This window comes from Tamandua tetradactyla, chromosome 12 (genome assembly GCF_023851605.1).
Source record: "Tamandua tetradactyla isolate mTamTet1 chromosome 12, mTamTet1.pri, whole genome shotgun sequence".
NCBI lineage: Eukaryota > Metazoa > Chordata > Mammalia > Pilosa > Myrmecophagidae > Tamandua > Tamandua tetradactyla.
The window spans coordinates 49,181,731-49,198,054 of NC_135338.1; the positions used below are offsets into that span (position 1 = coordinate 49,181,731).

The 16,324-nt window shown below is 39.8% G+C and overlaps 1 protein-coding gene across 2 annotated transcripts in view; it reads left to right on the top strand.

The window, feature by feature from the left end:
* The first annotated feature begins 1,877 nt into the window (after window positions 1-1,877).
* TTC8 (tetratricopeptide repeat domain 8) overlaps window positions 1,878-16,324 on the top strand; it is an 87,596-nt gene continuing 73,149 nt past the window's right edge. For both annotated transcript variants that reach the window (XM_077123286.1, XM_077123287.1), the window contains exon 1: window positions 1,878-2,064. In XM_077123286.1, the coding sequence (XP_076979401.1) occupies window positions 1,963-2,064 (102 nt within the window). In that variant the 5' untranslated portion in view covers window positions 1,878-1,962. The remainder of the gene's footprint in view (window positions 2,065-16,324) is intronic.

Below are 16,324 nucleotides of genomic sequence, written 5' to 3' on the forward strand. Positions count from 1 at the left end.
ATGGAAATAATAAAAAAGCTCCTCCCAGCATATTGAATGAGGATTAAAGAATTTGGTCTTTCTGGGGTATACAACAGGTTCAAACCCACACATGGGGTATGTACAGCTCCAAACAACCACAGTATTTTTAGAAGCCCCCCAGACATTCTACAAAATACTTTAGCATCACTCCTCCAAACTGTCAAGTTATCAAACAAGGAAGGTCTGAGAAACTGTCATAGACCAGAGGAAGATAAGGATGCATGATAACTAATTGTAATGTGGTATTCTAAGAAGGATACCAGAATAGAAAAGGGGCAATACAGAAAAACTACTGATATCCAAATAAAATGAGAAGTTTAGTTGAGAGTAATGTACTAATATTTGTTTCTTACTTGTGACAAATGTACCATAGTATTAGATGTTTACAACAGATGTCCATATAGATGAAACTATGTGAGGGATATAACGAAACTCCCCTTAGTATCTTGCAACTTCTCTGTAAATACAAAACTATTCTAAAATAAAGCATTTATTTCAAAAAACAACGAAAAGTAGGAAGCCAGGGTTGAGAATTGCTTATAAGGAAATCCACTTACAACATACCAGAAAAAAATAGTACACTGAAAGATTGAGCCCAATTGCCAATTGTTAGCATGTGCCATTCCTAAAAACTTGTCAATGGGCTGTTGTTTTAGGACATTTTGAAAGATTACATTTCTAGAGACACTTGCAGGGCAACACAAATGGTCTAATTTAATAAACATTACTGTAATAATCATAATCCTGATAATTATTAGCTTCTCAGGAAAAGAAAGACTTCTTAGTAAGGGAGACAAAATACCCTCAATCCATAGTTTAGTTGAGTAATGTAAGTTACAGTTTGATATCTATGAAAAATACAAATATCTGGACGTAATACAATGTCTGCATTATGGTTCACAAATGGTTTAGAAAATTCTGATTTAGGAACTATAAGAATCTTTCTCAATTTATCTTTGCTGAGGGGCTTTCAGCCTGATAGAAAGTTGCGCAATTTCAGGTTAATTTCTCCTGCTGTGGTAGAATGGAGGTAAGACAAAAAGATCCTTATTCATCTATAAAAACTGTACCTGGATTCAGCCCGGCCACCCTCTTTTCTTAACTATTGTCATTAAAAATATTTGTCATCTGTGTAAAGCTCTAGGGGAAGGAGAAATCACTCTGCACATGTAAGCATTTGCCAAACATCACGTGGTTGTAGTCTGTGTTTGGGAAAGCTTTTTTTTTTCCTGCATACATTTTTTGTTTGATAAAAATGTAACTAATTTATAAGCAAGAGCTCTCGTCTTCTCCAAAATGAATGGATCGGGCTACGCAATCGCAAAAGTCTCTTTCAATTCGGACACTGCTATTCTTTGAGAAAGAGAATAGAGGCTTTTCGAATTTGAGCTTTCGGTTCTGATCGGCAGGATGGTATAAAAGAGGTTGTTCAAATGCTTCTGTTTCTGGGGTCAGGAAAATAAGAAGTGAGAAGCGTAGGAAAGTAAGAAATGAGAAGGGTAGGAATGCGAGAACTGTAGGAGTGGGATAATGAGTCGTCTGAGTCAACTCCAGGGCTTCTCCAGGCAGGGCCTGCCAAGCTGCGCGTTCGGCTGCTAGGCAACCATGCCTCCTTCGGGAGGGTGAAGGACCCCGAATGTAGGAGTCTAAATCGCTGCCTCTGTTTCACTCACGGTACCCTCTCGAAATTAATCAACTATGTAGCCTTTAAACGTACACTCTTCTTTCTTTGCATTCATCTTTCGTGAAGCCATAGCTGAGGCTTGTTTGCGGTGTTTTTTCTTTTTCCTGTTCTCGGGCGTGATGCAGGCGCCGCCCTGGGAAGGCCCCCTGCCCCAGCGCGTTGCCTGGCAGAGCCCGCCCCCGCCCGTTTCTCGTCCCCGCCCTACCTGGTGACTGTCGACTTCTGCTGGCCTCTCCTCCGGCTCTACGGGCTTGGAAATGGAGCCACTGCTCCTGGCCTGGAGCTATTTTAGGCGGAGGAAATTCCAGCTCTGTGCGGATTTGTGCACGCAGATGCTGGAGAAGTCCCCTTATGACCAGGTACCGGCCGGACCCGTTAGTCCAGTGGATCGCAGCGAGGACGCTGGGGGCTATCGGGCATCTTCCGGCCCTGGTGTGGGGGGTTCGGAGAGGAAGACCCAAGGCGAGAATGACCGTAGGACCTGCAAGGGTCTCTGGAACAAGACGGAGCCCTGGCTGCTGTGTTCTGGGTGGCTCACGACTGCCCTGCTAATGACCGTCCCCTTTTCAAATTTAAGCAGCCCCTTCAAGTGTCCCTAAATCTGAGTTTGCTGCGGAACTTTGATAATTCATTTATACCATGGATATGGATGGGCTCGTAAGCTTGTTGGGTGTAAATTATTAACTTCTAAAGGTTTTATGTATAAAGTCTTATAATTCCCTAACCGCTCTTAAAATCGACATCTGCCTTGTTTCTTTCGGATCAAACGTGTGATCCTCCCACCTTATCTTTTAGGCAGTTGTCCAAAAGCAAAGGAGCCTATGATTGTGGGACCTTGGGTGCAACTTGAGGCAAATATGAGAGTTAGAGGGTTGTGATTCGATGAGGGGCCAAGATACGTTATGATTAAAGGAATGGTCTGGGCAAGGGAAGCGATAATTGGGGGGTGAGGAATGGGAAGGAGAGGAACTGGAAAGAAAGTCTCCCTGGAAGAGGGATTGATGGAATTGGTTTAGACGAGAACTTAGGTAAACTGAAGTAGAATTGTGTATAGTGAGTGAAAAAGATCATGTATTATTTGTATGAGAGCTCAGTTTGACCCTTTGGAAGGGACAAAAGAGAAAATTGGAGAATAGGGGTAGAGTAGAAAACAGGTGAATCATTGGCGATTTGTTAGTGATTCTAGTAAATGCAGAATGTACCTACTTGGTTCTAGTTCCGCAGCTTTTCCTCTAGTGGTCTTGCCTTGGAGATAGAAAAAAAGAAGAGTTGAGGGGAGTTAAAGAAGCAAAGCATGAATGAGAATACTCTTAGCTAGGATCTGCCTTAGCTCCCAGGAAATGGATCAAGGAATACCTGTTGAGGTGAACATTTCGTCCTTTGGATAGCATATCCACCCTAGAAATCCCGTGTTAGCTGGCGATAATGCTAAGCTAGAATCTGTTCCTGTTAGTCAGTAGGATTTAGGATGAATTCTTTCCTGTAGAGAAGCATGTTTCAAAGTGTGTTCTTAGGCCCAGTAGTTCGTTAGAAAAATATTTCAGTATCAAATAGGTTTGGGAACCGTGACATAATAGTGACCCCTTTACATTTGTACAACAAATTTTGTTAAGAACCTAGGAGGTACCAAACAGTGTCTAGACAGAGTAGCTTGCAGGAATTTTACGTGCTCCTTCCATATTTCCATTGAGTTACAGTAGTTTCCAGTCTGCTGCACAGAACACTAGTCCCAAGAGCTGCTCAGTTAAAGAAAGTGTCCTCATTAAATGCATTTGGGAAATGTGTATACCCTTTTTAGAGATTCAGTGTGTATACAGAGCATACAGAAATCTGAGAAGTTCTGAAGGGAGAAATATGTGTAATTTTGATTAATCCAATAGTTTGGAAATTTTGGGGGGGATAGGAGGGCCATGGGGACAAATACATCTCCTTTCTTAGCATCCTAGGGAGATGTTGCCAATTTGGGAAACACTGTTATAGGCAAGGAAGCAGTATCTGTTTTGTTTACTTGTTTTTGTTTTGTTCACAATCTTCATTATAACATAAACACAAAATTTCTCATTTTTGCCACTTTCATGTGTACTGTTCAGTGATATTAATTACATTCAAAATATTGTGCTAATATCATGACTATTATCAAAAAATTATTTATTACTCCAAAGAGAAACTCTGGGCCTATTAAGCAGCCATCTCTCCACTTTCTAACCCCTATCTCTCTACCTTCTAACCCCTGGTAACCTGTAATCCCTTTGTGTCTGGCTTATTTCATTCAACAAAATGTTTTCAGGGTTCACCCATGTTACAGTATATTCCAGAACTCTGTTCCCTGTTATGGGTGAATAATATCCCATTGCGTGAATATACCACCTTTTGTCTATCCTTTCATCTACCGATGGACACTTGAGTTGCTTCTACCTTTTGGCTACTGTGCATATTGCTGCCATGAACACTGGTGTACAAATACCTGGTCAACTTCCTGTTTTCAGTTCTTTTGGGTATGTACTGGAAGTGGGATTGTTGGGTCATATGGTAGTTCTATGGTTATGTTTTTGAGGACCACTAGGCAGTTTTCCACAGTAGCTACACCATTTTACATTCCCACAGCAGTGTTTTTATTAATGACTAAGACCCTATAATCTTGAGTCTGTCGTGAGTCAATACTTCACATATGAGTTGAGATTTGGTTTGTGCTAGATACTGGGATGGGCACTTTATATATATTAAATTCAGTGACCTTTTGTTGAGTGCTTATTATATGCTAGTTATAAGTTCTGTAAAGTACATGTATTTCTAATGCTTAGAATAATCTTGCAAAGTAGGTGACAAAAATAATAGCTAATGTTTATTGAGCATTTACTATTTGTCAAGCTTGGATTGGAGGGTTTTAATTGTTGTTTTTTCATTTAATCCTTAACTATCTGTAGAAGTTGGTACTTCTATTTTCCTGGTTTTACATGAGGCACAAGGTATAGTAAATCGTCCAAAGTTGCATAGTTAGCATACCCATTCTCTTTATCTATACTGTACTACTTCTTTGGCTGTTATATAACTCAGTTTTCAAAACTGTATTTTTGTACTTTTTCTAATACATTATCCCATCTTCTGTGATTTTTTTCAAGGTTTTTTCTAAGTGTTAAAAAATTCTGACATGTAGTCCACATTCTTGGATAAAAGACTCTGAGAAGTCCTGAAGTAAAGAAATCTGCCTAATTTTTATTAATGTAGTAGGTCTGAAATTTATTTGACCACTGGATCCTTTTTTGAGGGTTATAGGATGCAGATCTCTCTCTTTTTATTCTGGTGAGAGTGTTTGTGGTTAAGAAGGGGTCATAGAGGAGACGTTCTTGACTCCTTTCCTTTTTTTTTTTTTTACCTAAACAAGTACTTTGTATAAAATCTGCCAAAACAGCAAGCAACTAAACAAGGTAAGAACTTGAGTCCTTTTATTTGGCCTTTTGTACAGTTCCCATTAGACCTTACTTGCCCTCTTGGAAGAGTAAGACTTGTTATAAAGTGTGTTTCGTGAAAATAATAATGAAGGAAAAAACTCCAGGATCATAGTGGCTAATACTGCTGTTGGTTTGCCATTGATATAGTTAAGATTGTTATGATAGTAGGCCTGGTGAGGTCCTAGCCTATTCCATTGCCCTATTTATTGTGAATTAAAAATAATACTTTGTAGTATGATATATCATTAATTCCAATACCATAGAATTTTTAAAGTGTTACTGTTCTATTGTTATGAAGAGGGGCTGATATGTTTGGCTCCTGCAAATATCAGAGTAGGCCCAGAACAATTAGGACCAGGTCTAGAAGGAATTTATGATATCCTTCTCCTTTCTAATCCTTTTTATTTGTGTTGCTGAGGTAGTTGATTTATGGGGGAAACTATATATATATATATATATATATATATATATTGCCAAAACAATGAGTAGAATTGCAGTGAGAATAGAAGTTTAACTTCCTGTTGCCTTATCAAACTGGGATTTTGATACTTGTATAGGGCACTGAAGAATTTACAACGTTTACCAATGCTAATTATTCTTTAAACCTTTAAAACCAATCTTTAAATACCATGCAATTATCATCCCATGTTTTTCGTAGCACCAGTTTATGTATTTTGTACCCAGTTGTTATTTCATTTTGGAAATATTTCTGAGTATGATTTTCCCCAGCTAGAAGAAATCCTGCCTTTTTTCTTAATTAAAAAAATTTTGTGTTAGAGTGCTTATCCAATTAATGAACAGTTTTAGGTAGTTTAAGGAGATCTCTTTAATTAAAAGTTTGAAAATTCTCTTTTCTTTCCTCTATAATGATAGGTGTGTCTGGTACTCACAGCCCCTGGCATAGAGTCTGGCACACAAGGGGGCTCTCATAGCATATTTTTTGAATGAGTGAACTGATTGTATTCAAATACATGCTTTCTGGCATTGTTCATATATATAGCTCAATTTCCCCTCTGTTGAGGAAGATCATTCTAGTTGCCTGATGATTTATTGCCTCCTACCCACCTCCATTCCTAAATTTCAGCACTGGAGGTTCCTAAAGGTGTCTTTGTACCGTTTACCTATTCAAATAAATGTAATTGTATTATGGGCATTCCTAATTCAATTATTTTTTGTTTGGAGGGTCAGTAGTTTTTTAAAAATTTAAAAAAACTTCCTGGAGAATGTTTCTAGTAGTAATCATCATTGTTACTTTTTTATGGTGCTGCCCTGTTTCAGTGGGGTAGGTTGAATGATGGAGAAACTTGCATCCTCTGAGAAGGTCACAGCCTGAGAAGGTGATCAGAGTGGAGCAGCTGGTCTTCAGTTCCACATTTAGCTGGTTTACTTCCCTGTGCTCCTTTAGTCTCATGGGCTTTATTGTCTACATTTTAAAGTAGACAACTTTTCCTCTACAGCTATTTGAATTATTATTCCTGTGTCACCAAAGTGATTTTAATATGAATGAATGATTTGAAGCTGTGCCTGGACTTAGAAGAACAAGAAAATTAAAATATTTGTTTTGAGTGCCAAATTGATTCATTTTTGCTCTTGAATAGAAAAATAGCTTTTGTTTTTAATAATGTAATTTTTCACTTTTGACTTTATTTTTGTCCCAGATGAGAGCTTCTCTAAAGTGATTTGTTATTTGTTAATCTTCTCAGAGGCTGGTCCAGGGAGCTTCGCAAAGTTAACATTTTGGTCCTTGTCATGGTTAGGTTCCTGTGTCAACTTGGCCAAGTGGTGGTACCTGTTTGTCTGGTTGGGCAAGTGCTGGCCTGTCTGTTGCGATGAGGACATTTCATAGAATTAAATCATGATCTTGTCAGCTACATCCACATCTGATTTGTAATCAGCTGAAGGGGAGTGTCTTCTGCAATGAGTAATGCTTAATCTGATCACTGGAAGCCTTTTAAGGAGGATTCAGAAGAGACAGGCTCTTCCTGTTTGGGCTGGTGAGTCTCTCCTGTGGAGTTCATCCAGACCCTCCATCGGAATTGTTGGCTTCACAGCCTGCCCTGCGGATTTTGGACTCTGCATGCCCACGGTCATGTAGAACACTTTTATAAATTTTATAGTTGCGAGTGTTCCCTGTTGATTCTGTTTCTCTAGAGAATCCTAACTAATACATCTTGGTAACAGGAGTGGTTCTTAAGAAACAGAATCTTAAAAATGGGTTTTTATGAGTGATTTTCTACTCTTACTGGACTCAAAGGCGCTAAGGACTCTGATTCCCATAATCAGAATGACCCTCCCAATCCATGGAGTGAGTTGACAAAAGAGATAGTGAAAATATCACCATTTGATTCTCCTAATGCTTCGCTTGTACAAAGCCAGGCTCTGGAGGAAAATGTTTTTGACACCTTTACAGAGTTTTGTAGAAATAAGAGGTATAGAGATTTTAGCTAGTTGTTGTTAGATACACTGGCTACATTAAGGAGTGAGAATGATGTGATAAGGATGGTCTTAAGGCTTCAAATGAGAAGCTTAAGTGCCGTCTGACATATGTAGACTTTTCTAGGAGTATTCTGAAGGAAAATCTTATTTCCTGTAGCTGTAGACTTGAGATCTCTGAAAATCAGACTCAGAATCTTATTGTTAGAGTAGCAACTTTACAACGTAAACTGAAATCTCAGTGTTGCATAGTGTCTGCCGTTAAAGTGATTGATTGGAAAGGAGTGGGACCCTGAAAAATGGGATGGTGACATATAGATTGATAATGATGTCGGGGGTGAGGTTGAAACCCTAGGTCATGATGAGTCTTCTCTAGATAACCATGTAATAATTTGCCCTGAGGATATAACCGCTCCACCTCCAGCCTGCCTTGAGGAGTTGGCCACCCAACCTCCTCCTGAAGGGGTTAGCCCTAGAGTGATTGATCCTGTTTCAACAGATGAAACTGCAAATGAATGCCCTGAAGCAAATGGCTTGGAAGATATTTCTAATTCTTTTCATGACCCACCCCCACCACCTCTCATTTCTTCCAGAGCTATAACTAGACTAAAGTCCCACCAGGCCCCTAAGGGTGAGGTACAAAGTATCACACATGAGGACGTATGTTATACTCCAAAGAACTGTGTGAGTTTTCCAATTTTATATAGACAGAAATCAGGAGAATATGTGTGGCAATGGATTTTAAGGGTATGGGATAATGATGGAAGAAATATAAGGCTGGATCAGGCTGAATTTATTGGTATGGGCCCACTAAGCAGAGATTCTGCATTCAGTGTTATAGCTTGAGGGGTTAGAAAAGGTATTAACAGTTTGTTTGGATGGTTGGTTGAAACACGAATCAAAAGGTGGTCAACATTACCTGAGGTTGAAATGCCAGAACTGCTCTGGTATAATGCAGATGAGGGGATCCAGAGGCTTAGAGAGATTGGAATGTTAGAGTGGATTTATCATGCAAAGCCTGCTCTTACACCCCAGGAATATCTGTAGGATGCACCTTTTACCAGAACAGTAAGAAATAAATTTGTGAGACTAGCACCATCATCCCTGAAGAGTTCTGTAGTTGCAGTTCTCTGTAGGTCAGATACTACTGTAGGAACTGTTGTCACTGAGCTGGAATCCTTAAACACAATGGGGATGACGGGATCCTGAGTTGGCAGAAGCCAACTTAATCGTGAAAGACAGGGTAGACGTGGCTATTATAATAGCAAACTCAAAGCAGGCGTCAAAATTATATGACTCACAGAGATTTGTGGCATTGGCTAATAAATCATGGGGTACCTAGAAATATAATAGAAGGACAGTCTACTAAATTCTTGTTTGAGCTGTATAAACAAAAGAGTTCTAGGTCAAGTGAACAGAAGGCTAACCTGAATTACAGAAACACAGAGTCACGCCCCATAATGAATTTCCAGACTTGAAACAGTTTACAGACCCAGAGCCCCTTGAATGAAGGGGAGGCCAAATCCCTTTGGGGGAGAACCCTGTTACACTTCCAGAAATTTATACTGTTAATCTTCCTCCAAGCCTTCCCCAAGGAGACCAATGGTCTTTTACCAGGGTAACTGTGCACTGAGGAAAAGGAAATGATCAGATATTTGGGGGATTATTAGGTACTGGTTCAGAAGTGACATTAATTCCAGGGGACCCAAAACATCACTCTGGTCCACCAGTCAGAGTGGGGGCTTATGGAGGCCACCTCAGTGAAATTTCTAGTGTCCAGTGGTGTGGGGCATGTCGAGATATCCCTTCTAAGGTGAAGGATAAGTTGTTGCATCTGGCCCCTCCTACGGCCAAAAAAAGAGGCACAATGCTTAGTTGGTCTCTTTGGATTTTCGTGACAGCATTTTCCTCATGTGGGTGTGCTACTCCGGCCCATTTATTGAGTGACCAGAAAAGGTGCTATTTTTAAGTGGGGACCTGAACAAGAGGTGGCTCTGTGACTGGTCCAGGCTGCTGTACAAGCTGCTCAGCCAGTTGGGCCATATGATCCAGCAGATCCGTTGGTGCTGGAAGTGTCAGTGGCAAATAGAGATGCTGTCTGGAGCCTTAGGTCACAACGCAGACCCTTAGGATTTTGGAGCAAAGCCCTACCGTCTGCTGTAGATAACTACTCTCCTTTTGAGAAACAGCTTTTCACCTGCTACTGGGCCTTAGTAGAGACTGAATGCTTAACCATGAGCCACCAAGTTACCATGAGGCCTGAGTTGCCTATCATGAGCTGGGTGTTGTCTGACCCACCAAACCATAAAGTTGGGCATGCGCAGCAGCACTCTGTTGTAAAATGGAAATGGTATATACAAGATAGAGCGAGAGCAGGTCCTGAAGGCACAAGTAAGTTAATGAGGAAGTGGCCCAAATGCCCATGGTCTCCACTCCTGCCGTATTAGCTTCTCTTTCCCAAACCAGAGCTATGGCCTCTTGGGGAATTCCTTACAGTGAATTGACTGAGGAAGAGAAAACTCGGGCCTGGTTTACAGATGGTTCAGCAGAATATGCAGGTACCACCCAAAAGTGGACAGCTGCAGCACTACATCCCCTTTCTGGATTGTCCTCGAAGGACGGTGGTGAGCAGAAATCCACCCAGTGGGCAGAACTTGGAGCCGCACACCTGGTTGTTCATTTTGTTTGGAAGGAGAACTGGCCAGAGGTGTGTTTGTATACTGACTCATGGGCTGTTGCTAATGGTTTGGCTGGGTGGTCAGGGTCTTGGAAAGACCATAATTGGGAAATTGGTGACAAAGAGGTCTGGGGAAGAAGTTTGTGGATAGACCTTTCTGAGTGGGCTAAAAACATGAACGTATTTGTGTCCCATGTGAATGCACACCAGAGAATGCCTTCAGCAGAGGAAGGTTTTAATAATCAAGTGGGTAAGATGACCCATTCTGTGGATACCAGTCAGCCTCTTTCCTCAGCATCTTCTGTCATTGTCCAAAGGGCTCACGAACAAAGTGGTCATGGGGGTAGGGATGGAAGTTATGCATGGGCTCAGCAACATGACTTCCACTCACCAAGGCTGACTTGGCTATAGCCGCTGCTGAGTGCCCAATCTGCCAGCAGCAGAGACCTACACTCAGCCCCCAATATGGCACCATTCCCTGAGGTGACCAGTCAGCTCCATGGTGGCAGGTTGATTACATTGGACCACTCCCTTCATGGAAGGGGCAGTGATTTGTTCTAACTGGAATAGACACATACTCTGGATATGGGTATGCTTTCCCTGCACTCAATGCTTCTTCCAAAACTACCATCCATGGGCTTACAGAATGCCTTATCCATCGTCATGGTATTCCACACAGTATTGCTTCTGATCAAGGAACACACTTCACAGCAAATGAAGTGTGGGAATGGGCACACGCTCATGGAATTCTCTGGTCTTACCATGTTCCCCATCATCCAGAAGCAGCTGAATTGATAGAACAGTGGAATGGCCTTTTGAAAACTCAATTATGGTGCCAACTAGGTGGCAATACCTTGAAGGGCTGGAGTAATGTTCTCCAGGAAGCTGTATATGCTCTGAATCAGCGTCTGCTGCTGTATGGTACTGTTTCTCCCATAGCCAGGATCCATGGGTCCAGGAACCAAAGAGTGGAAATAGGAGTGAGGCCACTCACTATTACCCCTAGTGATCCACTCGGAAGAGTTTTGCTTTCTGTGCCTGCGACCCTAAGCTTTGCTGGTCTACAGATTTTAGTTCCAAAACGGGGAGTGCTTCCTCCAGGAGAAACAACAACGATTCCATTAAACTGGAATCTAAGACTGCCACCTGGTCACGTTGGGCTACTTATGCCACTGGATCAACAAGCCAAGAAGGGGATTATATTATTGTCTGGGGTGATTGACCCTGACTATCAGGGGGAAGTAGGACTGCAACTACATAATGAGGGTAAAGAAGAGTTTTCTTGGAATATAGGAGATCTCCTAAGGCGTCGTTTAGTACTCCCATGCCCTGTGATTAAAATCAATGGAAAACTGCAACAATCCAATCCAGGCAAAACTACTAAGGGCTCTGAAACTTCAGGAATGAAGGTTTAGGTCACCCCACCAGGCAAAGAACCACGGCCAGCTGAAGTGCTTGCTGAGGGTAAAGAGAACATGGAATGGGTAGTGGAAGAAGGTAGAGATAAATATGAACATTGACCACATGATCAGTTACAGAAACGAGGACTGTAATGCTGTTTTGTTCATGTTATACTATTTGAGTTGTAAGATATCAAGTTTAAGAATGAATATTACCCAAGGATTTGCACCCTATTCTGGAGAGATTTAATGTGTTTCCAGTTATATGCAGAACGGTTGAGTATTGTCAGGTGAAAGAAAAAATGTGTGTTTTATTGTTTTTTTATTTAGAAATTAGTTATGGTTTAAGGTGGTATGTAGAGTTGCCAAGTTGATAATGGGTGGACTGTCATGGTTAGGTTCCTGTGTCAACTTGGCCAAGTGGTGGTACCTGTTTGATTGAGCAAGTGCTGGCCTGTCTGTTGTGATGAAGACATTTTGTAGAATTAAATCATGATCATGTCAGCTACATCCACAGCTGATTACATTTGTAATCAGCCAAAGGGAAGTGTCTTCTGCAATAAGTAATGCTTAATCTGATCACTGGAAGCCTTTTAAGGAGGATTCAGAAGAGACAGACTCTTCCTGTTTGGGCTGGTGAGCCTCTCCTTTGGAGTTCATCCAGACCCTCCATCAGAATTGTCGGCTTCACAGCCTGCCCTGCGGATTTTGGACTCTGTGTTCCAATGGTCACATGAGACACTTTTTTTTTTTTTTATTAATTAAAAAAAGAATTAACAAAACAATTAGAAATCATTCCAATCTACATGTACAATCAGCAATTCTTAATAACATCACATAGTTGCATATTCATCATTTCCTAGTACATTTGCATCGATCCAGAAAAAGAAACAAAAAGACAACAGAATAAGAATTAAAACAATAATAGAAAGAAAAAAAAAACAAAAAAAACAAAAACAAAAAACCTATACCTCACATGCAGCTTCATTCAGTGTTTTAACATAATTGCATTACAATTGGGTAGTATTGTGCTGTCCATTTCTGAGTTTTTATATCCAGTCCCGTTGTACAGTCTGTATCCCTTCAGCTCCAATTATCCCTTCTCTTTTTTTTTTTTTTTTTAATTAACGGAAAAAAAGAAATTAACCCAACATTTAGAGATCATACCATTCTACACGTGCAATCATTAATTCTTAACATCATCACATAGATGCATGATCATCATTTCTTAGTACATTTGCATTGGTTTAGAAGAACTAGCAACATAACCGAAAAAGATATAGAATGTTAATATAGAGAAAAAAATAAAAGTAATAATAGTAAAATCAAAACAAAACAAAACAAAACAAAACAAAAACCTATAGCTCAGATGCAGCTTCATTCAGTGTTTTAACATGATTACTTTACAATTAGGTATTATTGTGCTGTCCATTTTTGAGTTTTTGTATCTAGTCCTGTTGCACAGTCTGTATCCCTTCAGCTTCAATTACCCATTGTCTTACCCTGTTTCTAACTCCTGCTGAACTCTGTTACCAATGACATATTTCAAGTTTATTCTCAAATGTCCGTTCACATCAGTGGGACCATACCGTATTTGTCCTTTAGTTTTTGGCTGGATTCACTCAGCATAATATTCTCTAGGTCCATCCATGTTATTACATGGTTCATAAGTTTATCTTGTCTTAAAGCTGCATAATATTCCATCGTATGTATATACCACAGTTTGTTTAGCCACTCTTCTGTTGATGGAGATTTTGGCTGTTTCCATCTCTTTGCAATTGTAAATAATGCTGCTATAAACATTGGTGTGCAAATGTCCGTTTGTGTCTTTGCCCTTAAGTCCTTTGAGTAGATACCTAGCAATGGTATTGCTGGGTCGTATGGCAATTCTATATTCAGCTTTTTGAGGAACCGCCAAACTGCCTTCCACAGTGGTTGCACCCTTTGACATTCCCACCAACAGTGGATAAGTGTGCCTCTTTCTCCGCATCCTCTCCAGCACTTGTCATACATGAGACACTTTTATATATTTTATATTTGTGAGTGTTCCCTGTTGATCCTGTTTCTCTAGAGAACCCTAACTAATACAGTCCTGGTGTGTTAGCCTATTGGGATGTTCCTGTTTGCTAGCTGCTGGAATGCAACATACCAGAGACAGATTACTTTTGTTTTTTTTATTATTAATTAAAAAATCAACTAACACAACATTTAGAAATCATTCCATTCTACATATACAATCAGTAATTCCCAATATCCTCACATAGATGCATATTCATCATTTCTTAGTACATTTGCATCGATTTAGAAAAAGAAATAAAAAGACAACAGAAAAAGAAATAAAACGATAATAGAGAGAAAGAAATAAAAAAAAAAAAACTATACCTCAGATGCAGCTTCATTCAGTGTTTTAACATAATTACATTACAATTAGGTAGTATTGTGCTGTCCATTTCTGAGTTTTTGTATCCAGTCCTGTTGCACAGTCTGTATCCCTTCAGCTCCAATTACCCATTATCTTACCCTATTTCTATCTCCTGATGGTCTCTGTTGCCAATGACATATTCCAAGTTTATTCTCTAATGTCGGTTCACATCAGTGGGACAATACAGTATTTGTCCTTTAGTTTTTGGCTAGTCTCACTCAGCATAAAGTTCTCTAGGTCCATCCATGTTATTACATACTTCATAAGTTTATTCTGTCTTAAAGCTGCATAATATTCCATCGTATGTATATACCACAGTTTGTTTAGTCACTCGTCTGTTGATGGACATTTTGGCTGTTTCCATCTCTTTGCAATTGTAAATAATGCTGCTATAAACATTGGTGTGCAAATGTCCGTTTGTGTCTTTGCCCTTAAGTCCTCTGAGTAGATACCTAGCAATGGTATTGCTGGGTCGTATGGCAATTCTATATTCAGCTTTTAGAGGAACTGCCAAACTGCCTTCCACAGTGGTTGCACCATTTGACTTCCCACCAACAGTGGATAAGTGTGCCTCTTTCTCCACATCCTCTCCAGCACTTGTCATTTTCTGTTTTGTTGATAATGGCCATTCTGGTGGGTGTGAGATGATATCTCATTGTGGTTTTGACTTGCATTTCTCTAATGGCCAGGGACATTGAGCATCTCTTCATGTGCCTTTTGGCCATTTGTATTTCCTCTTCTGAGAGGTGTCTGTTCAAGTCTTTTTCCCATTTTGTAATTGGATTGGCTGTCTTTTTGTTGTTGAGTTGAACAATCTCTTTATAAATTCTGGATACTAGACCTTTATCTGATATGTCGTTTCCAAATATTGTCTCCCATTGTGTAGGCTGTCTTTCTACTTTCTTGATGAGGTTCTCTGATGCACAAAAGTGTTTGATTTTGAGGAGCTCCCATTTATTTATTTCTTTCTTCAGTGCTCTTGCTTTAGGTTTAAGGCCCATAAAACTGCCTCCAATTGTAAGATTCATAAGATATCTCCCTACATTTTCCTCTAACTGTTTTATGGTCTTAGACCTAATGTTTAGATCTTTGATCCATTTTGAGTTAACTTTTGTATAGGGTGTGAGATACGGGTCCTTTTTCATTCTTTTGCATATGGATATCCAGTTCTCTAGGCACCATTTATTGAAGAGACTGTTCTGTCCCAGGTGAGTTGGCTTGACTGCCTGATCAAAGATCAAATGTCCATAGATGAGAGGGTCTATATCTGAGCACTCTATTCGATTCCATTGGTCGATATACCTATCTTTATGCCAGTACCATGCTGTTTTGACCACTGTGGCTTCACAATATGCCCTAAAGTCTGGCAGCGTGAGACATCCAGCTGCGTTTTTTTCCCTCAAGATACTTTTAGCAATTCGGGACACCCTGCCCTTCCAGATAAATTTGCTTATTGGTTTTTCTATTTCTGAAAAATAAGTTGTTAGGATTTTGGTTGGTATTGCATTGAATCTGTAAATCAATTTAGGTAGAATTGACATCTTAACTATATTTAGTCTTCCAATCCATGAACACGGTATGCCCTTCCATCTATTTAGGTCTTCTGTGATTTCTTTTAACAGTTACTTGTAGTTTTCTTTGTATAGGTCTTTTGTCTCTTTAGTTAAATTTATTCCTAGGTATTTTATTCTTTTAGTTGCAATTGTAAATGGAATTCGTTTCTTGATTTCCCCCTCAGCTTGTTCATTGCTAGTGTGTAGAAACACTACAGATTTTTGAATGTTGACCTTGTAACCTGCCACTTTGCTGTACTCATTTACTAGCTCTAGTAGTTTTGCTGTGGATTTTTCAGGGTTTTCGATGTATAGCATCATATCATCTGCAAACAGTGATAGTTTTACTTCTTCCTTTCCAATTTTGTATGCCTTGTATTTCTTTTTCTTGTCTAATTGCTCTGGCTAGAACTTCCAACATGATGTTGAATAACAGTGGTGATAGTGGACATCCTTGTCTTGTTCCTGATCTTAGGGGGAAAGTTTTCAGTTTTTCCCCATTGAGGATGATATTAGCTGTGGGTTTTTCATATATTCCCTTTATCATTTTAAGGAAGTTCCCTTGTATCCTATCCTTTGAAGTGTTTTCAACAGGAAAGGATGTTGAATCTTGTCAAATGCCTTCTCTGCATCAATTGAGATGATCATGTGATTTTTCTGCTTTGATTTGTTGATATGGTGTATT